The 24,007-nt window shown below is 41.6% G+C and overlaps 1 protein-coding gene across 1 annotated transcript in view; it reads right to left on the reverse strand.

The window, feature by feature from the left end:
• The window catches only part of LOC147693574 (solute carrier organic anion transporter family member 2B1-like), a 457,504-nt gene that overhangs the window by 176,211 nt on the left and 257,286 nt on the right, over positions 1-24,007 (reverse strand). The window contains exon 6 of the mRNA XM_086933236.1: positions 4,592-4,690. Coding sequence (XP_086789362.1) covers positions 4,592-4,690 — 99 coding nt within the window. The remainder of the gene's footprint in view (positions 1-4,591; positions 4,691-24,007) is intronic.

Here is a 24,007-nt window from a genome sequence, read left to right on the forward strand (position 1 = left end):
CGTTGTGTCACTATACACATCAATTCCACACAACGAGGGTCTTGAAGCTTTTGAATGGAATCTACTCAGAGATGAAGAATGTGAAGCCAACAAAATTTTCCTCATTGAATTGATGCACTTCGCGCTATATCATAGCTATTTCGAATGGAATCACAAATTCTATAATCAATGTAATGGCACTTCAATGGGCTTTGGGGGGGCCCCCTCATATGCTAATCTGTTTATGTCAAAATGTGAACACGATAACATCTTAAACAAAACCAATTGGACAGACCATTTAGTTACATTCAAAAGATATATCGACGATCTGTTTTTGATCTGGCGAGGAGAAAAAGAACAACTTCTGACTAACATCACTGAACTCAACCAGCTGAACCCCAGAATCAAGTTTACCCACACCATACATAAGGAAACTATCTCGTTCTTAGATGTACAAATTACCATCATTAACCAACAACTACAAACTGAAGTATACAAGAAAGCCACAGACTGCAATTCCAGCTTACTGTTTCAAGGTTTCCATCCCGAAACTCTAAAGAAACATCTTCCGACATCTCAATTTATTCGTCTGAAAAGAATCACCTCCGACCCACATATTCTGGAAAAAACTATTGAAGATCAACAACAACAATACCTTGTCCGAGGATATCCAAAAGAGATTCTCGAAAGATCACTCAAAAAAGTTGCCAAATGTTCTAGAGAGAGTCTATTGACACCCACACTACCAACTACAGAACAAAAGACAGTATGTGTCTTAAAATTCTCCACAGCAGCCAATAAGATCAAGAGAATCATCAATCACCACTGGGCTTTAATTAAGGATGAACCAGACTTGCATAATCTCTATAGTGACCAATTAACTTTTGCGTTCAAAAGATCAAGAAACCTAAAGGAGGTTCTCACTGCCAAAAAAGGAATCAAAACTCAATACAAAGGCATGTAGAAATGCTTAAATTGCATACACTGCAATAATGTAGTATTTGAAAACACATTTCTGCATCCCACAAAAGGCCACAAAATTGATTTACAATACACAGGCACTTGCAATACTAAAAATGTTATTTATGCCATCAAATGCCCTTGCGGCAAAATATATGTCGGTCAGACAGAAAGGAAGATAAAAATAAGAATGTCAGAACACAAAAGCAACATTCGCACAAAGAATATGAAATCAGCTGTGGCCACCCATTGGCTAGAATGCAAACATCAAATATCACAACTAAAATTTACCGTACTGGAGATACTCCCACAACGATGTGACGCGGAACCTATCAAACAACGTCTACAGGCAGAATTCCCTCCAACCAACAGGGATAAATGACAGAATTGAATACATCCTCATGAGATATATGTTTGAACATCAAATCTTTAGACTTTGGATTTGCATGATCACTCATCATTGTTATACATTGTACTGAGGCATATGTATTTGATTTGTTTTTTGTGCAACACATTATATGGGTCATTCATCAAAACAGTATGTACAACACAATTTATCATTTTATACACTTTACATTTTTGTATATATGTTTGCCTCTCTAGCCTTGCATTTTCGTTTGTTTCCTACACATTAGTTTTCACTTTCCAAATACTTTGACTGTTGCTTCTTTTCTGATTCACATTACGATCATTGTACCGATCGCACCTTTTTCGCTAGTGTTTGTTTACTTCCTGGTTCGACTATCACGTGACATACAATCCTATCCTATCGCTAAGCGTGTTCTTTATTCCACACGCTTTTTCGAACCGCTACATTTAATTTTGATTTCTGCTTTTATTTATTGCTTAACCCGCAGATTCTATTTAGATTATTAACCATGGTTGTTCTATAAACTTTGTGGTTTACATGACTTTTCACTCTCACGCTCCCGACATCACATGATCACAATGTTAACCCCACCGGTTCCGTGTCAGGAACATTGAGAGCCCCGCGCGTTACTTTTTCAGTAAGTTTGCCATGCCTCTTATTCTCTGGTTTCCTTTTTGTCTAGCACTTTACCCCTTAGTCTTTCTCCAGCACGATATCCCACTGTTTACAGCGTAGTATTTAATCTCGAATGCTCGAATCTACACTAATTTGATTAGAAAACGCTAGTGACATTTCGCTACATCTTGTCTAACATACGCAGTTTGGCTGAAAGTTAATCAAGCAATGTTCATGATTTCACTTTGATGAATGTTAATTTCGTTTATGTGATTGCTAATGCTTGAAGATAAGAGTCATGCAACGTGATTTATTTTTATTTTTATTTTTACAATGTGCTATGCATCTTAATATGCTCATGGTTCATATGCTGAACGCTAAGGTCCTGTATGCTTTCATTTTCTAGGCCCCTGACGAAGGGTTACTCTGTCTAACCCGAAATGCATTGGGCGGGCATGAAGTAATGCAATGAATTATTTACGATTGGAATGAACTTCCACGATTATTCTTGACAAAGAAACACATTTGGAAATGAATAAATATATATATGATGATCTCAAGAACGATATGATTGTTTCATTTGAAAAAGACAACCAAGTTTTGTTAAATGAATGAAGAAACCCGTCAGTTTCATGTAAAATAAGCGCGCCTTTGGTGATTCTCAAATCACATATTGTCACTACCATGCTCACTGGGAGGATCACAGGTGGTCAAAGGTAACTGAGTTCCCCTCTGTTTGCCTGATACCTGCAGCTCAAGCCACTTATGAACATTCAACCATTCTTTGTACATGATTCACAGCACTATTAGCACTTTATTATACTCAGGTTTTGACTTTCTTAGAGTAGTCACCTTACCCTGGTGTGCTGGTTGGTCACACAATCTTCTACCTTGTCCAAGTGATCAGAAATCCGTTGCCCCCAATCTGTGTCCCCACTCCCTCTTGGGAGACAACAAGCACACTAGGCACCGGGGAATTAAAAAAACAAATAACAGGGGATGGCCAGAATGGGCATGGCAATGCCCTCACCCCTAATTAAAGGGGAAAACGTATTTCTGTCAATACCCCCCCTTGTTGGAGGGAAGGCAGAAAGCCCACTAGGCACCATAGCTTTATTTTTTGAATAAACATAGTGGGGTGGATGTGCCCACAATGCCTTGCAATCTCAAACAAAAACACACATTTCTGTAAGAAAAACGTCTGGAATCTGCAGGGAGCCACAAAGGCTCTATTACACAGCATTCCACAAGTCTCTCGATAAAAATGGTACCTCACTTCTGTGGGTGGGCAAGGGACCTTGACACAAAAGGCCCTAAAGTGCTACATGGAGAGACCAGCAATAGGGATAGCCGCGGGATTTGGGGCCAACCACAGACATTTTTGAAAAATAGACAACCAGGGGATTTCAGGGTACCTTGGAATCCCCAGGTGTCGGCTAAGTTAGGGCCTAAAACTCACAGCTACCCACTTTGCAAAAAACGTGTCAGTTGCGTTCTGGGACGTTTCCTGTCGCCGGCACTAGTCCTACCCTTACAAGTGAGGTACCATTATTATTGGAAGACTTAGGGAAATGCTTGGTGCAAAGAGGTTTTATGGCTCCCCACAGATTCTAGAACTTTCAATCACAGAAATTGAAGGAAAATGTGTTTTTGTAAGTCAATGTTTGAAAGGGATTCTGAGTAAAAACAACCTAGTGAGTGCCATGCAAGTCACCCCATTCTGGATTCCCAAGCTGTCTACTTTTAAAAAGGTACAGGTTTTAAAGGTTGATGCCATTTTAATGAAAACAACCAGACACTTTTATCCAATTTGTTTCCTATTTTTCCCCAAAAACTCAAAACTTAGCTATATTTTGACAATTTTCTCTGTCCCCACCAAGGGAATTGGCAAACCTAGGCACCTATAGAATCCCCAGGATGTTGGAAAAAAGGACACAGATGTGCTGTGGACATCTTATGTGGACTAAACGTTATGAAGGCCTAAGCACGATCTACCCAAATAGCCAAAAAAGGACTTAAGACAGGGCTGGGGAAGGGCAGTCGGGAGGTTTATCAGCTAAGCGGTTAATGATTGGTGACTCTATTGCTAAATGTAAACATGTAAGAATATTTTTCCTTTGTTAACTGATAGGTTAAAGAGTCTCCCCGTATTTTACTTACAAAAAAAAACAATGATGTTTGTGTTTCATTGTGATATTTTTCATTTATATATACTTGGGCATTTGACATGGTTGATTACCACACTGGTAGAGTAAGTACAATCCTAATTAACAAAGAAACCTATAAATATGTATACCTTAAACAATATTGAGTTGCTAGGATTGGGTTTCTCTCCTCCAACCCAGTGGTGTGAAATTAAAAATATACTCTGTATGAGAAGAAACAAGTCAGTCATAGTTCCAGCAAATTTTATAAATGTGTATGAGACAGTTACTGAGGCAGGATGTAGGATTAGGAACCAATTCAAGAGCAAACAACACATGTTTCTTGTATTTCAAAATACGTTCCTGGATCTAATGAACGTCCCTGACATTCAATTTCTTTATTTCTTTTGGCATCATCACGTTGTTCTGTACAAATGGCACTATTCATAATTCTGTTGCCAAACAAAGATCCACTGAAGTACATTGTAGTGAATGCAAAAGCCAGCACAAGCAGTCAACCTACCTGATGGGATTTTGTCTATGTCCACATAATAGCGCAAAAGGGCGGATCCCAACATGTAGGCGGCCCCAGGTCCCATGAAAGTTATTGCAAAGAGTATACCTGATAAAAACAAAACATTTGAACATAATTTTAACAGAGAATTCAAAAGTAGATTAGGTTTTGATAAATATAGACAGTGAAACATATTTGTAAGGCAACACTCATACGGAAGCATATAGTAAAATTTTTATTTTGCTATTGCAATAAAGATTCACATAGGGGCAGTGCTGGAGCAGACTGTGAAGGCAGTCTTCTCAGAACTTGTGGAGATCTCTGTCCAAGCCTCGCTGACTGAACTGCTGAAGTGTAAATCAGGGTCCCCTGGTGACCCCATGCCAGTTCAATAGTATAGTGCCCTAGCGGAGTGTCTTAAACCCCATCTAAATGCCATCTGGCATTCTTCACTCAGACAGGGTATCCACCCTGCAGCCTGGAAATATGCCTTTCTTCTACCCATACTAAAAAAAAACAGCGTTGACCCTGAAATCACTAGTAATTATAGACCTATCTCCCTGCTTCACGCTCCAGCGAAGGTTCTAGAGAAATTAATGCACCAGCAACTGGATGGATTTATTGAGACTAACATCCTCCTTCATGAATCCCAGTCCCGCTTTTGCCCAGGATTCAGCACGAAATCTGTTTTGAATGTACTGGCTGACTCCATACGGTGGGATGTGGATGGAGGTTCTAAGGCTATGTAGGTGCTGTTAGATTTATCTGCAGCATTCAACACAGTCTCTCACCCCATCCTATTAGATCGTCTAAAGGACAAACACATCCAGGGAACGGTGATGAATTGGCTATCATCCTTTCTACATGACCGTAAGCAACAGGTCCTGACTCACCCCTTCACCTCACCCGCCATACCTCTTAAATGGGGAGTTCCCCAGAGCTCGGCCCTGAGCCCGCTCCTTTTCAATGTCTACCTAACTACCCTGGCGGAGCTTATCTCCAAAACTGGGATTAAAGTAACATCATACGTGGATGATACTCAGTTACTGTTCACCTTTAGTGGTGTGTCAGCCTTCACCTTCGACCCGCTAAAAGAATGCCTCAGGAACATCGTCGTCTGGATGAACCGCAATTTTTTAAAACTTAACGTGGATAAGACCGAGGTCCTGTTCTTAAACCAACCTTCCCCTCCCCCGCCTAATGTTTGGTGGCCTTTTGAACTGGGTAATGCTTCCACTCCTAAGGTCTCGGTCAAAAATTTGGTGTGAGATGGGGCAAAGATTTGTCCCTTTCGACACATGTTCAAACGGTCTCTGCAGCTTGCTTTCGCAAAATTAAAACTATTAGAAAATGTATCAACTTTCTGTCTAATGCAGCCAGTAAAACCGTGGTCCATGCGTTAATCACCTCTCACCTTGATTATGCGAATGGTCTATACACGGGCCTTCCGCTGGACCTGATCTGTAGACTCCAGATCATTCAAAACGCTCCAGCCCATCTGGTCTGCGGTGTCCCGCTTCGACACCACATCTCCCCGTATCCTCAGCAACTTCACTGGCTGCCTATCGCCAAACGAATTGAATTTAAAGCATTGACATTTGCATATTGGGCAGACAAAGGAAGAGGACCGATCAATTTGAGGAGGAGACTCTGACCCTATCAACAAACCAGATCTTTAAGGTCTAACAATAAACGCTTCCTCTCCACTCCCTGGTTTGCAAAAGCTAGAATGGGAGGTAGAACATTTGAGGTGGGTACCACCAAATGCTGGAAAAACCTGCCTTCCCATCTGCGCATGATACAGTCAGAACAGGAATTCCACAAGTCCCTGAAAACCTGTCTCTTTAGCCCAAATGACTAGTTCTGTGTGCCACCTCTCCCTGCCCTCTATCTGAAACAGCGCTGGGACACCCCGTTTGAGGTAGCTGTGCGCTCCACAAATGCCTTTTATTATTATTATTATTATTTCTTATGGTTTAACTTAGACCTTGTGGGTGAACGTTTGGGGTAAAATGTAATAAGGGACTCTACTTAATGGTTGAAGCATGAGATTTCTCCTTGCCTGCTACTGTTTAAGGACTACATTAGTCCGTCATCACACCTCAGTAAGTGTGTCTTTGTATAGTTGGAGACAGAAGCAGACAACATTATTGTAACAGTTGCAGAACACTATGGTGCTCATTATGATATTGGGTGAAATCATTTCCGCACAACACCGCATTGGTCATGGGACCTAACGTCAACCGTCCGGCGGTTCGGACTGCCTTATTAGGAAGCGACCGAACACTGTTCAGTTGCGTTCCTATATTTTACTATAGGAGCATGCATTCTAGTCATAAAAAGGCCGTAAAGCATGCTGTTACAGTAAAATGGGAGGTGTGGTTCATCCCTGCACCTGTGGCAGGCACCTGGAGGTGCCTGCCACAAGGTGCAAGGATCAACAGGGGGGCAACATAGGTGCCCCTCAGCCTCCAACTGGAGGCTGTGCACCAAAGGGGGCCCTGCTCGTGGGCCCCTGCTCATGGACCTCAAAGGCACTTTCCGGCATCGTTTCCATGTCAGACAGACTGTCATGGAATCCATGTCGGATACCGGCATAATAATCTCAAGGCCAGAAAGGCATGCTTTTGCGTTTACCTGCTTCATTCTGACTGGCAGAGGCTTTTACGGCTGCATTGTAAGTGTCCCCTACATGTGGCAGCATGTAAAGTTTGCATTCGTCATCGCGGTGGAGGCATCTGCAATTAATTTCCACTTTGCGCTGACAAGAATTGCTGGTGCAAAGAACAGAGCCATTGACGGTGGAGAGTTTTACAATAGGAGGAAAGTGAAGTAGAGAGAGAATGTGGTCCGTCAGCTAGACTGCTGACTTTGGTGCAGGAAACCAGCATTCGAGCCTCGGGGTCGCGTCCACATCGTGTGTTTCAGGGCAAATCACTTAATCTCCCCGTGCTTGAATGTGTAAGTAAACGGTGCTTATGTAATGAGCTGCAATACCTTTGGGTTGAGTTCGCACTATATAAATATGCAAAAAAAAAAAGTAGGAAGCTGCAATACTGAAGCTCTCCGTTGGACTCAATGTTAGTCAACCTTGCAGGAAACACCTCATGACTGAGGAATGTGCTATTGAGGCAGGGTTTTCCTGGTAGCATTAAGAATGAAAGAAGCATAATAGTGAATTACGGGGAGGTTTTTCACCACAGGAGTCTGAGTGACATCAAATTAACAACACAAGCTAACAGTAGACAAAAGGGCCTGGGTTTGAAGAGGTGAAGGTCTTCCTGTTAGAATAACTGGGGAGTAGCTGGGCCCCTGCCCTGATATCACTTCAAAGAGTAGTCTGGAGGCTTTACTGAGCCCTTCCGTACTTCGGAAGATGCCTATCTTGTCACTGGGAGATACACCTCATACCTGGGTCTGCCTGCCCTTTGTTTCACTAAACAAGCTAAAGGTGAACCAAGGGGAAATAGAAGAATTGACCAGAACCAGTTTTAGGGTTAGACAAAGGGTGTTTCCCACCCAAAGGCATACTCTGAGTTTAAAAGTTTCATCCCCAGAACCTGAATTCAGAACACTCCTATACCTGAGATGATGCAGAAGAAGGACTGCACTGCTATCTGAAGAGAAAAGACCTGGCCTGCTTGCCTTGCCTCTGGGACCCCAGAAGTGACTCCAATGGTCAGTTGTCTGACCTCCTGTTTGAGCTATAGGGACACAATAAGCTTCCAGAGGCCTTTTCAGCTTTCTAGCTGGCCAGGCCCAACTGGATCTGACCTGGTCCTCGCCTCTCTGCTGGAAAAGGGTCCTGACCCACAGGTGCTGTCCTCAATGTTTTGACTGGAGTTAGTATGTTCTTCTCTCTGCCATACTGAAGGTTTCACTGCATCCAACACACAGTGCCGCAAATTTCAGCAGAGCTGCCCAGCTTCTAATCAAGGGCGTTAGCAGCTCCAATGCTGAGTGTTGCAGAGCTATGCCACACAGACTGAAGGATTCACTGGCTCTGAAGAGAAGTGATGTAAGGCCCCACAGTGGCATGTTGCCACTCACTGAAGACTTCACCGGCACCACCATGAAGCATAGCCCCACAGATCCATGCTTCTCCTCACCAAAGGCTCCACTGGATCCAACTCCAAGTGATGTAGAGTGATGCAGAGCTCTGCGAAGGAATGGTGTGCATACCCCACATTAAAGTCAAAAGGTAAAACCTCCAGCGGGACAAACTCAGTCCTGAGTGATGTATGAATAGTTTGCACTTTGCTTCTAAGTTAAGCCTGACTGCTTTTGTGGCAAGCTGCCAGAGGAGCCACAGGTTTATTTAGTTACTTTTGTGGCTCACCCTGACAAGGATTGTGATTATTCTTTGAAGGGGTGTTCTCACCTCCTTCAACAAATAATGTATTTTCTTACACTCTTCACATGCTCCCCGTGGAGAATAATTGAGAGGAGGGGTATAAAAAGACCTCAGATTTGAGAAGGTATTGGCTGCTGCTAGTGCATGAAATGTTCATTCTTTCATCCTCAGCGACAAACATATTTAATTGAAAATAAGAAGTATTTATGTTTGTTTTCACCAAAGAGAATGATATTAGTGAGTTTAGGTCTGCAGATTCTACTTGCATAGCATTTTGTGTCTTTATGATAGAAATATAGGACCTCATTTATGAGGAACTGGCATAGGACAGTGCCGCAAGTCTACTTGCTGAGCTGTCCTACGCCAATTCAAGAGGGCAGGAATGCACCGTATTTATGAAATATGGTGCAATCTTGTCCTTTCCCCATGTGCTGGAGCACAATTTGCTGCCTAGAGCCAACATTGGCACCCTTGCACCATGATGCAAACGTGCCACTGTTACATGCAGTATTGCTTCTGTGCAGAAAGCCGCACCTTCCCGCACAAAAACATTCCAGAAAGGCATTTTCCTCTTTCCATGTGTGCTGCATAATACAGCACACATAGAAAGAGGAGAAAAAGAGGATAAATAAAAACATTTCTCCTCGTTATGCCTGCTGTGGAGAGGCGTAAGGTTTTGGTGCTGCCCCAGGTTTAAATGATTATGTAAACATGGGGCAGCATCAAAATCCATGAGGGCGTGGGAAAACACACTGCAATGCCGATGGAACGCCTCCTTGACGCAGAGTAAGGCAAGTCAACACCTTGCACTGCTTTTTCCTACTCCATATTTATGAGGCCATGCAAAACAACTCAGAGTGGCTTTGCATCGCCTCATCAATAGGATTGAGAGGCTTATGTTGCCAGAGCTTCAAAAAACAGTAATGCTCCGGCAGCGCAAGCCTCTCATTAATAAGCCCGATACTTTCTAAGTACATTTTAATTTTCCTTGGCATTTAGGTGTGCACAATGGCCAATATTTCAACACCACCTTTATTTCTGCAGCACGTTTTTGACCCTTCGCATGGAACAAGAACTATGGTAAGCTTGAAGGGGATAAGTGCACTCCACAGAGGAAATTCGTTTTTGATTAAATAGAGCTCAGGATGGGTCAGGTTTGAAAGAATACTTTACAATGCTGGCAATAGATAGAAAACGTTTTTGAGTATACAGTAAGAAAGTTGAATTTATGATATTGCAAAAAAATAAATACTGTCATGGAGAGATTAAAATTTCATTCCAGGGCACAAAAAGATGATGAAACAATTGAAGGGTGTGTTTCTATCTTAAGAGCTGAGGCAATTAGCTGTAAATTAAAAACTATGTGTTGTTGCCAAGTATTAAGGTCAAATCTTAATCAAAAGAAAGAGTAATTAAGTGCAAGAAAGATTATGGTTGGGTCCAGGAATAACTTTGAGTGCCACTATAAATATTGCAAAATGGCTTGAACTATCCGAAAGATTTGTCCAAGAAATAAGAGTTCATGAGCGTGCCAAAGTAAGTTGATGAAAAATTGTGAAACTTTAGGTGATTTGACTATTGAGTAGCAGAAGAGGAAGTAAGGGCATGATAGAGGAACAGACAATTACTGGCATGACTTTGTATAGGTTTGGGAGCTCTTTCCATGTGAGAAATTTCAAAAGTTGTCTTGCAGTAGATAACATTTGCAATCGGGAGAAAAGTGTGCAAAGCAAATTACAGTAACAAAATAATTTGTGTTATGGATGAAGCCGAGGAGGTTGCAGCCTTGAATCGTAACGTGTTGGGGATGGCAAATATACAGGATTTCTCACATGTAATATTCGTATGGATGGGAAGCATGTATGATGATGATTGTTTTGTGCATATGGTACACAATTCTCCGGAAGACATTAGCATATGATGTGTGGGGTGAAAGCTGCTGCATTTGGTGGTTATATACATCATAAAATTGAGTTGATGGGTTACTTTTGGGTGGAGTTACAATTCAAGGGAAGAAAAACTACTGGGGAAGTCTACGTGGCTGAAAAGTGGGACCCAATTCTTAGGTGGCCTCATCAACAAGACTTGGGAATGCATCTTGACCCAAATACTGTTACTCCTGTTTCTGCTATTGGTGACAAGGATCGGAGCAAACAGGTAAAGTTGTTTTTGAAACAGAAACTTTCCAACGTGTTTAAAGAAGATTTGGGCAGATTTGAGGGATTCAAGCGTAAAAGCTTTTTAAATGATAAGGCAGTTTCAATCTATATATATAAAAACGAAAGTATGTCTGTCTGTCTGTTTGTCCTTTATGCATTACTACACCATTCATCAGATCGCCATGAAACTTTGGAAAGTTGTTGAGTACACTCCCGCAAAGGTGTCAAATTTATCTTTTTTAATCGCCCCGCAGGGACCTCATAATTTTTCGAATACTGAAATAGACAGCGAATTTGCGAGCATCGTCGACAGTTATGACCCCCAAACGGAAATCGATTGGTCAATCTACATCAAAAGTACGAAAGAAAAAGGCATTACGAGCTTCAGAAACAGACAAGCAACGGGAAGCAAGATTAGAAGCTGTTCGAATAAAAACTGCTCAAGCCCGTAATTCTGAGACGAACGAGCAACGAGAATCAAGATTGGAAGCTGATTGAGTACGCACTGCTCAAGCCCGTCCTTCTCAAACGAACAAGCAATGAGAATCAAGATTGGAAACAGATCGATTACACACTGCTCAAGCCCGCTCGAATGAAACAGGAGAGCAACCAGAATCAAGATTGGGAAACGATCAATTACGCACTGCTCAAGCCCACTCGAATGAACCAGGAGAGCAACCAGAATCAAGATTGGAAGCCAATCGAGGACGCATTGCTCAAGCCACACTTAGAAATGTTTTCAAAAATAAAATGAATACGTTTCAATAACAATGACACAATGTACATTGAATGTTATCATAACAAGTTTCCATGAATTTCCTTTCTTCTGAGATCGCAGCAACGCGCGACGGGTAAGCTAGTCTTACATAAAGTTTGGACTTTATCATTTATAAACAGATGGAAATGGAAAGACATGGTGGAAGAATTATGCTTAACTGAGATTATCGAGCCTTGGGTGTCTCCTATGGCAATGTCCTTGAAAAGCTGGGGAGAAATAAGACTGTGCATTGGCCTATTTGTAAGGTAAGGTAAAGTTATTTATTGCATAAGTTAATTAAAACCATTGCATAACAATAACACCATTAAAAGAACACAACAAACAAAGATAATAAACATTTAAACCTCAAGATAAATGCATTGGTTATGTCCTGATGTTTATCTCTGGGCTTCGTCACATATGTGGCTGGTCCCCTATGAGAGTAACAGCCATCTCACTCCTCGCATCCACTGGGATTATTTTGTTACAGATACCATGCATGTTTTTTAAATAGTCCAGTATCAAAGTTTGGATCTTGCGGGGGGTTGATAGAGGGGCAGCTCTCAGGTATATAGCTTCTCTGATCAATTGGACAACTCTTCCACAATGGGCCAAGATATAAGGTTCTTTTTGGGTGAATCATACTGGCGAGGCCTCATGACAGGTGGTTGCTTTTTCTCTCAGCAGAGTTCTTTCAAAAGAAGCCTCCTTTCGGTGGCAAAAGGCGGACAGCAGCACCAAAGATGAAGCCAAGAATCGAAATTGAAACCCCACAGTCGGCATGCTCCTCCTGTATTTGGGCTTCCCCCAGCCCTCCCAAAGTCCATAATTGGTAGTGCCAGCAGATGCATACACATGATCTCTCTCCTGGCTTTGGGGTTGAGCAGGACAGTAAGGTTGGACTGAGGTTTGTTTATTGTGTATGAATCATTTAACGGAATCAGAAAAGATAATGTTTTTAGTGTGGCCTGATCTTGTTGGAAGGAGACTAGCTGCATTTGCCTATTAATGCGCGATTTCCAGGTGGAGTATGAAATGCAGGGGACATCAAGTACTAGTTTGTTCATTTTCAGGGAGGTCATGGCTCTTGTAAGCTGTTTATTCCATGGTGATCTTTTTTTTTTAATATGTCTCCAAGGGGGATCTTTAAGGAATCCCTTGGCGATGTTAAGATATTTTAGAAAATCAGCCTCAAGAGTTAGAGATTGTTCGACTAGTCCGAGCTCCAACCTGAGTCTCGCCCTAGATAGATGTTTTGGAATTAGAACAATCTTTTTATAGGCCACACTTTGCACCCACTCTAGAATTTCTGAGCAGGCTCCAGGAAATGCCTAATGCCAGTACGAAAGTTCTGGGAGAAGAGACACTTGTGTGACCTTTCTGATGCCCCCGGATGAGGGGCTATTTAGCTTGTTGTTCAATTTTATCAGCCCATATATGGCAGTCGATTTAGTGGTCAATTCCCTTTGATGGGTTAGTCTTGCTGTTTCTCTAAACCAGACCCCCAAGTACTTATGTTTATTTCTGCACTGAGTTAATAGACCTAGGGCCTATATTACAGGTGATCTGTTTTTTATGCTTTTGCCTCCCTATTGTTATAATCTTGGTATTTTCTGTATTGATGGTAAGAAAGTTCACAGTGCTGTATTCATATAAACTGGGCAAAGCTCATTGAAGGCTCACTTTAGTATGGTCCAGGATGACAATGTCATCTGCCTACTGCAGAATGTGTAAGGACGGTTGCCTAGTCGAGGGGGGGCCAGGTTGCTGTGGGCAAGAGATTTTCCCATATCTGCAGTGTACAAGTTATAAAAGAGGGGAGCCAATACGCAACCTTGTTTCAGACCTCTGGTCATACTGATTTTAGCCACATTGGCTTATGTTTTCAAACAACAAAATATGGATTGACAAGTATCCCTTGCCAAATCTGCGCGTGCTGACATAAATTTGGCAGGGGCATTGATATTTTCTATGCCCAATTTGGTGAGTGCTTATCACCGAGAGGAACTTGCAAAACAATCTAAACACTTAACCGCCTCTGTGACAACAGAGAGTATATTTCAGTACCACAGAGTGCAGTTTGGCCTAGAAAGAGCAGCATATGACTTTAAGCACATAATGGAAGAAACTTAGAAAGATGTCTCCAGTGCGGTCACATTTCAAGACCATATCTTAGTTTTCATACGATTAGAAAAATAAAAGTTACATGGAATTCACAATGTTTTACCATAGACAGACGTACTAAACGGATCTTACAGATACTTACAAAAGTGCTACTGATCAAGTTTCAGAGAAGTTACAGGGTTAAGGCCAGGGCTTTAAGTGGGCGGGTCTCACTAGTGCTGAGCACCAAAAGTTTTTTAAAGGGGGCCTCGAAACGGATCTCTGTCGGGCTCCGTTTTTTCCGGACTGCAGTGACAGTAGACACATGATGTGCAAGTGCTCACACTGCTCACTTCTCACTCTTCTCACTAGTGGAGAAGTTACGGCATGACGTCATGCCAGGTGAGAGTTGTGGGGGAATTGAAACCCTTTAAAGAGAGTTATTTTCTCACTGGCTATCCCTTCTCTTTTTGAAACTCAGGAGCTGGAGCATTGTCGTGGTGTCACTAGGGCTTTAAAGTGGAAGCTTTTTCAATATTATATGCAAGCCATAGTTGCTGCCTATTTATCTTATGCAACTAACAACCGAATAGTCATGACTTGTTGTAGGTACGGTGTTACTTGTTGCATCATATATATGGATCCAATGACTGAAACAGCAAAATACAGGTAGGGCGGCACACCATGCTAAGCACAGATTCTTAGCTTGTGTTTTAAGCCACGTCCTTAATTACTTTGGCCACGCCCCTCTGAGAGACCCCTCAGTTTTTTCATCCTACTTAAAGCCCTGGTTAAGACAGAAAGAAGGAAACACCATCATTACACTGCTTACAATTTATCGGAATCATTCTTATTAGGCAGCGTAATGCATCACTTTTTTTCCTTTCTGTGATGCATGGACCAAGCACACATTAATTTAATTTGATTGTGGCCTTCCGCTGTCCAGCCACTGTAAACCTGTTGTTGCCGCTATCCCTCCCGCTCCTCTCTATTGACTGATGCTGCAGTTTTTCCCACCACATTGCTTGTTGTCCCTGTTTCGTTGTTTGATGGTTCAGCCTTTTAGGAAAAGCTACACACAGGCAAAATACCAGCCCTGTTCACCACCCGCAAGAGCATACATATTGGGCAACCCCATTACTATTTTAAAATTTATAGTGAGGCAGAAAGGAAAAAAACATTAAAGGAAGTTACAGGCCAGTTGGTCCTTGATTGATCCAGAGAATGTGATGCAGAGCACCCTTATCGCGACTCAATCAAGGTGTGCCACAGCAAACCACAGGCCCCCAAGCAAAACTTGGGCCAATAATTACAGTGATGGCTAACTTTGGTGGCAATTCATGTGTGCGTAGAAAATGCGTACAGTGAAATCTGCACAGACACACAGAGGCATGTTTATTATCCAACCTGACGAAAGTATGTTTCTACCTGGTGTGTACTTTTAGCATTCATACATTCTTCATAGCAGGCTACTTTACATGCCACAAGACACACAGGAAAAAGCAGTTACTTTTCAATTGATTATTTATATGTGAGGTGCCAAGCTAAAGTTGAGCTTGCTGCCTTACATTAGATTTCATGCGCTCTTGCACAAGTCCTAAATGGAAAGAGTTTAGAGGCATCCTGCTCATTGTTGGAAAGGGTCTTCTCTGCAGGGTCATCCCAAAACATTTTGCCTTCAGACCTCCTGTTTTTGCTGAATTCGTTTTGTTGGCCTTAGGACTCTTTGAACATTACCATAACCAGTGCTAAAGTACATGTGCTCTCTGCTTAAAACATGGAAGAATTGGCTTATAGCCAATTGGCAAATTTTATTTACTTATACATCCCTAGTAATGTGCAGTACATGTGCCCAGGGCCTGTATATTACATTGTACTAGTGGATCTGCAGCACTGATCGAGCCATTCAATTAAGTAGCCTTTTAAACATGTCTCAGGCCTGCCACTGCAGAGCATGTGTGGGAAGTTTTAAACTGTCATTTTGACCTGGCAAAATAAACCTCTTGCCATGCCCAACCCTTCCTTTTTAATACATATAAGTCACTCCTAAGGCAGGCCCTTGAAAGCCCCAAGGGCAGGGTGTAGTGTATATAAAAAGTTGGACATGTACTTTTAAGGTTTAAATGTCATGGCAGTGAAAAATTCATAGTTTTTCACTACTGCAAGGCCTCCCACTGGATAACATTGGAGTTGCCTAATTAGCTTATATAACTGTATTTTCAAAATGGGAAGAGATAACCCCTTCAAGTTTGATGTCTCTGGAATCCAAAATTCAAATCCTACCTCATGGTGAAGTCAGATTTTAAATTACAAATCTGAAAATGACACTGTTAGAAAGTTGCCATTTTCTTGCTTTAGTCAGTTGGTGCCTGCAGTCTGCCTTGGGTGTAGTTGGAAGTTGGGCTTTGTCCACACGAAGGGCTTAACAAACCTGCAGTGTCACCTCAGCCCAGCACATGTTAATTTGGGGTTTGCTTGTGCAATACCCTGCCTAGTATTGTGATTGGTGCCTTACCAGTGCTCACACCCCAGTTAACCAGTAACCCAATTTCTAACACTCATAAACAAGTTGGCTTCTATTTTAAATAAAATAATTTTAATAAAAAGTGGTGAGGTGACAATTTCACTCAATTTTAGTCAAGAATAAGGGTGCAGCTTCGAAAAGGAACATTCTGCAAGTGCTCAAAAGCCACGTCATCAATGCATAATTAGGCAGCTCACTTAAGAAACAAAAAACAAGTGGGTGCAGTTCACCATAGGAGGCTATTAGTCTGAGATAAGGACACAAAATCTCAGACGCTTGTATTGCAATTCTGTTTAAACTCTGCAGGAAAAGAGCTGGCAATTTTGGGACTGGGTGCTAGGTTCAAGTGTCAGTGCCGGCACAACATCCTGTGATTCTTCACATCACTTGATCGCCCTGTGCATAAAAAAGGAATATGTCCTTGTGTAATGTAACCAGTACTCATGTAATGCGCTCCAAAACCTTTTGGTCGAGTTTACACCATAGAAAACTGGAGGTGGTCGACAATTGTGTGTGTTTGTTTGTGTATGCCCTTTGAGGTATATTATACATGAGAAAGTGTGTGTGTGTGTGTACTCATGTGTTAAATCAAACCATGTGCTGTGTGTGTGCATTTGATTATGTTGTGTGTGATTGTGTGCAGCAATAGAAAGAGACGTGAAGTTTCAGTATGGCTGTGTTAACCTAAGGGTGAGCGGTATGGGTGGGGGTGTTCAGACAAAATATCAGAATTAAAATATCATCAGACAGAATTATCGAGTTTTAAATATTGTCACATAGAAATAGCGTACGCAAGAATATTGTTGTCAAGAAAATCGATTTAATGGTAAGTAATAATGATTTTAACAATATTGAAATCATTAATACAGTTTACAAAAATATTGAAATCATCAATAGTTTCCAAAAATCTTGTTATTAAGAATATCATTTTATAATTATTTGTATGCATATTGTTTTTTAACCATTAGTATTTTTGAAATTACATTTTATATTTTTTTTAAAATATGTATTGCTGTAGCAGAGTGTTAAGGTTATAGAGGGAACGGGGTGGGAGGAAAATTAATTATAATTAAATACTAATATATTTTTAATAAATTTTTATTATTTATGTAAATTGTTTATTATTTTTTTCCGATTAACTTTCAGGTGCAGGTTTTTTTTTGTAGGGGTATAGAGTGGGATGTGAGTTCATTATAATTAATTAATATTAATGTTTAATAAATATGAAATATGTAATTGATAAATAATTATGTTGATTGTATAGTTATGTTTCCGGTGCAGGTTGTGTGTTTTGTAGGAGTAAATTATTTATAATTAATAATGCATTGTTGATTAATATTAAAAATGCATTGATAATTAATTATGTAAATTGTGTAATATACATTTCCTAGGGATGTATGGTGTTTTTGTATGAGTAAAGGGTGTGCAGGAAATTGTTCACAATAATTAATTAATAATTGTTATTTATAATAATTATAGAAATGATAAATATTAACTACATTTTGAAATTAAGATATTCCTTACATTACATATTAGGTGTGAGTTGTGGCATTTGTAGGAGAAAGAGTTGGCAAGTTAATTAAATATAATTATTTTTTATAGTTAATTATTAGTAATAATTAATTGACAATGAAGAAAATAATGTAAAAACTATTTTTTTCATTTATATATTCTGTGTCGGTTGACTATTTTGGATGAATAAAGGGTGTGGAGGTAATTAAAAATAACTATTTAAGTAATAGTTAATCATTGTTAATGTTTTAATAAATATTTAATTATGTAAATGTGTAAATAATATCAGTTGAAGAATCACTTTTATATTAGATGTGTGTTGTGTACTTTGTAGATATATAGGATTGAAAGTTATTTAAGTAATATTACATATAAAAATAGTGAATTAATGTTTTATAATTATGTTGTTTTTTATTGTATGTTCTAATTGTGTTGTATTTTTAAATGTACATAACATTGTATTTATTGGTTAATAATATGTTGAGAATATAGTTGTTTATTTTACTTATAATATTATTGTTAGTTATTTAAGATATGTCTTCAAAATTGTAATATATAATTCATTTAATTTTGATTAAAAAACTATTAGGATGTGTTATATCTTTACATATTTATATTTTATTTTATTAAGTATGTTGATTTATTTTGTTCAAGTTAATTAGTCTGTTTCTAATGTTGCACTGATTGAAGTAGGAATAGTAAATGTTAATTCCCTGCAATCCAACACTTTCCCTACTGCTGTACTGACTGGAGAGGGAATAGTAATTTCCCTGAGCCTCTGGCAATCAAACACTTTCTCTCGTCTTGCACTGGTGAAGTGGGAATTGTACGTTTTAACCCCTCTGCATCCCAACAATTTCCCTACTGTTGCACTGACTGGTGTGGAAATAGTAAATGTTACCCCTCTGCTATCAAACACTTTCTCTACTTGCACTGACTGGAGTGGGAATAGTACATTTTACCCCTTGTGTATTTGTAAAAAAAAACAAAAAAAAGAATATTGTGTATTTGTAGTTAAAATGGTTTCTTTAAAAAATATGTTATTGTATTTATATATTTTTGTTATATCATTATTTTAATTCAATATATGTAAATATATATTTCTATATATATGTGTATATATATATGTGTGTTTTACTCTTTGTAAATAATTATAATTGTTGATTTTTTTAAAACCATGAAATATATTTGTTTGTATTATATTTCTGTTATTATTTAACATATTTAATGTTTATATGTTTATAACTATTTAAATGTATATATGTTTAAAAAACAATATTGTAGACAACAATATTAGTGAAAGCAATATTGAAAAAAAATATGGGACAAAACTGTGTATGCCAGAATGTCATGCGGCTGAGACTCAATGGGCCATAACTGGGCAGAGGGCCCCAAGGGGTAAAACATTAGACAAATGGCAGACGTGGCCCTCTTTCTGGGGCAAATTGGCAGCGGATTTCCACTTTGCCCCTTACAGTCAAAGGACCCCCTCCTGGGGGCACAAATATTGGATGCCTCCCGGGCAGCTGATGAATTGACCCAGGCTGCAAGCTACCTTTAAAATAACCAATGGGGCGCCAGTAGGGGGTCCATAAAGGTGGAAGGGTTGCCACCAAACAGACATTACAAACCTACCTGGTCAAAGACAGGGATCATTTAGTCAGATTAACAAGCATTGGTGCTGTCAATAGATTACATCATAACAAGATGCCCAAAGATGATGAGACTCATGAGGAACATGGCTAGGGAGCAGCTTTGCTCAAACATTAAAGTGAGGGCAAGGCACATTCATGCGTGGACTAACTCACAAGCTGATGCTCTCACTCGATTTCTGTGGAAGAGATTCAGGTAGCTGGTACCAAAGGTGGAACTCCAGATGACCCCACTTTCCATAACACTGTGGTCTTTGATAGAACAGGACAAGACTGGCTGGTAAACCATGTTGTGTCATCAATGACTCACATCATGTACCACAAAAGTCTAGAGAACTTTAGGGAAGTCTCCAGACTAAAGGAACCTCACAACACAAGCAAAGTACAGGCAGCTGTAGAGCACTTCATTGATTAGTTACTTAAGGGTGATAAGACATTATAATGTGCTCAGGGACACCTAGCAGCTATAGCACAACACTGCAAGCTACAGCAGGGACTTGACTCCACAAACAGCGTAGACATATCAGCAGCTATGAAGGTCTTGGAATGCCTAGGATAGCTAAATACATTAGACTCCTAATTGACTTTGAGTGCCTACCAGCAATTATAGAGGCCCTCCCAGCAGTATGCACCAACCCATATGAGACCGTCATGTTCTGGGCAGCTTTCTCAAGGGAAACAAATGCAAAAACTACAGTTGATGGACAGAATGCAGAACAATGTCATACATTCACCCCAGTACAGATATCTGGACCTAAATCCATCGTTTTTTTGCACTCCACACCACCCCAGTTCAGACATGGCCATATGCAAATCAGTCTGACCCTGTGCCTCGTGGGAACAGTCCAGCCCGAACTGCCAAGTCATGCCTTCCCTGGACCGGAAACAAGCTTCCGAGGACGGTTTCTGGCATTCCAGCCGTCTTCAGCCCGGCTTGCTTGAATCCAGTGGTGTGGAGAGCATGGGACTCACGTCTGAGCATACCCATCCCACTCGATGTGACAAATGAAAAAACCACAGTTGATGGACAGAATGCAGAACAATGTCATACATTCACACCAGTACAGAGATCAGGGCCTAAATCCATCCAACCAGAACAACGCGGTTGTTACATAGCGTTCCGTAACAACACGGTTATTACAATGACCCGTTGTTACAATGCGATGCCATTACATCGCAAGTCAATAGATCGACTTGCACTAGATGGTGCTCCAACACCTTCCCTACTGTTGCGCAGGGTGGAGTTGGAATAGTAAATTATACTATTACTAATGTTGGAGCGCAATCTAGTGCAAGTCGATCTAATGACTTGCGATGTAATGGCATTGCGTTGTAACAACGGGTCGTTGTAACTACCGCGTTGTTAGGGAACGCAATGCAAAAGCATGCTCTGTAGCATGCTATATACATTGCTTATGATGGACCGATCTGCAGCTGGTAGGGGACTCCATGACTTTTAGGATGAGGAAGTCAAAAACTGACCAAGAACTAGCAAGGGGCAAGATGGGCACGTTGCACTGCTGGCTGCCACAGCATTCTTCCCAGTTTGCCTCATGAAGGAATATGTGCCCAGTAGGGACATCACCACTCTTTACACACCAGAATGGGCCCTTTTGTTAGCAGGTTCCATATGACACAGGTTATGCGCTGGTGCTGGGGCAGGCAGGCTTGGCAGCCACATGCTTCGGGACCCACTCATTCAGAATAGGCTTAGCGACCACAGCTGCGACTCTCTGCATGGGGAGACAAGTATCAAAGCGATCGGCAGGTCGGAATCAAGAGCATACAAGCCATATGTAAAGTCTCAGAGGGAGCGGGCTCAGGTCGCAGACCCGATATAATGCTCATTCTTTTAACAGGCAACAAGAGCCGCAGGCACAGGACAGTTTGGTTAATGGGGCACTCATATGTTGCTCAGGGATGGGCACTAAAAGGGCAGCCAGGCTGACAACTACGTAACATATTTACAACAAGGGGTGGTGAGGGACAGAGTCTCTGAATTAAGCAGAAAGCTCTCACCCAGTCAAGAGATCAGGGCTAGATCCAACACCGTTTTTTAGCTCACTGCACCATCCCAGTTTCAGAACCTGGCTGTATGCAAATTAGTCCGTTCCTGTCCCAGTGCATGATGGGAACAGGGCAAACCAAACTACAAAAGCCAATTCTTACACTGGGAAGGAAACAAGCTCCCGGGGACCGGTTTCTGGCATTACAGCCGTCTTCGGCCCGGTTTGCTTGAATCCTGATGGTGCAATGAGCAAGGGTCTCACATCTGAGAATACCCTTCCACGCTTAGGGTGGACAAAAATATTTACAACAAGGGGTGGTGAGGGACAGAGTCTCTGAATTAAGCAGAAAGCTCTCACCCAGTCAAGAGATCAGGGCTAGATCCAACACCGTTTTTTAGCTCACTGCACCATCCCAGTTTCAGAACCTGGCTGTATGCAAATTAGTCTGTTCCTGTCCCAGTGCATGATGGGAACAGGGCAAACCAAACTACAAAAGCCAATTCTTACACTGGGAAGGAAACAAGCTCCCGGGGACCGGTTTCTGGCATTACAGCCGTCTTCGGCCCGGTTTGCTTGAATCCTGATGGTGCAATGAGCAAGGGTCTCACATCTGAGAATACCCTTCCACGCTTAGGGTGGACAAAAATATTTACAACAAGGGGTGGTGAGGGACAGAGTCTCTGAATTAAGCAGAAAACATGACAATGACATGGAGGGGAGCCCAGGTATGAGGGGGCAGTGGATAAACACAGATAGAACAGGACATATTACTAATTACCTTGAGGGAAACAACTTGACAATGTTAGGTAGAGGGCAGCTAGCTCTTACAGAGCATGAAGGTGGGCCTCATCACCACATCTACGACATTAGGGTGGTCAAGGGTCATGTGGTCAGAGATTATCCCACCCTACCAATGTAGGGGGGGGTGGCATTTTACAGCATAGTTGAGTAATCCAGAAGGAAACTCAACATAAAGACCAATGAATATTGTGGCATACGGATGTTCGTGTACAAGGTTCTCTGTAACTGGCCGGGTGCACATAGTGCGCAAACCATCAGACTGGACTAAGGATGAGAGCTGTAGAGGGGTGACAACCCCACCTGAGTGTGGTGGTCAAGTGAGTAAAATGTAAAGGACCCAAATCCACAAGCAGCCCGAAGGAAGAAAGAATGGATTTCTTGAGCACTGGGGTGTCAAAAGGCAGGGCCAAAGGGAAATTGTATGGGGCCCAGCAGCAACAAGGCCTAAGGTACCAGCAGGTGAATACAAGCAGCTGGTACCAAGTTAAAGCAAGGAATCTCCTGCAGGGCACAGCCACTACTCACCCATGCCTGTCGGACAGACACGAAAAGAAAGACTGCCAATTGTAAACAAGGATGGCTTTATGACTGAGATGGTATCGTGCATTATGACATGTCGAGATTCCCGTCTGCGTGCGGTGGTCATCATTGTGTTTGGAATAAGCTGCACCTATAATAACCTTCAGAATCAACCCTGCTTTATTTGTGTGAGGAGCAAAGGGTTGATAGGGTGGCCGACTGTACTGGTTAATGTTCAGGCCTGGCATGCGAAGCATGTAGCTCAACAGGCCAGAGACGTAACCAGCCAGAGGGCACCCGGGGTTCAACAGCAGGGAAATGGCAATCGTGGCTCTCTTGCCAGATCAAAAGGATAGCAGCGTCCTGCTTCCCTTCTGAAAGACAAAGGGGGGGCCATGGTGTGAAATGAGAACCCCCGCGACAGGTGAGGGATAAGGGGCAAAACACATCTGGTCAGCAACAGCTGCCAGTTTGACTAAGGCCGCAGGCTATACTCAAAATAACCAATGGAAAACCAGCAGGGGTCAATAAAGGTGGAGTGGCCACTACCAAACAGAAATTACAAACCTACCTGGGGTACACTCAGTGATCATTTTCCCACCCACAGTGGACACATAGCGGTAGGCCTGGGAGGAGTTGGTGGAGTTCAGCTATGCAGAGCTCTACGAATTGACCCAAAAACTCTGCCACGCTACACATAGTTCGGCAAGCGGCTGAGTGCGTTAGGGTGCACCGTTCTCACTGATTTTTAGTGCCAGGTGTTTTCCCATGCTGGAAAATCAGCACAAACTGCACCATGCGCAGTGCAAGTGGGCATTGCTTCTTTCTGCCACTAATGTAGATTTTCGACTCGAGTGGCAGTTTCCTCAACGCGAACAGATGGCTTCTCAAAGTGAGCGGTCGCGACCATCCTTGACCGCTTGCTTTGAGAAATCTCACTGGGAGATGGTCTTGCGTTGAATTTTCCTCGCTCACCAACTTAATTTTGCAGATCGCAAGACGAGGAAAAAACTCTGCTCCAGTTGTTTGGAACTC

Source organism: Lissotriton vulgaris, chromosome 8 (genome assembly GCF_964263255.1).
Source record: "Lissotriton vulgaris chromosome 8, aLisVul1.2, whole genome shotgun sequence".
Lineage (NCBI taxonomy): Eukaryota > Metazoa > Chordata > Amphibia > Caudata > Salamandridae > Lissotriton > Lissotriton vulgaris.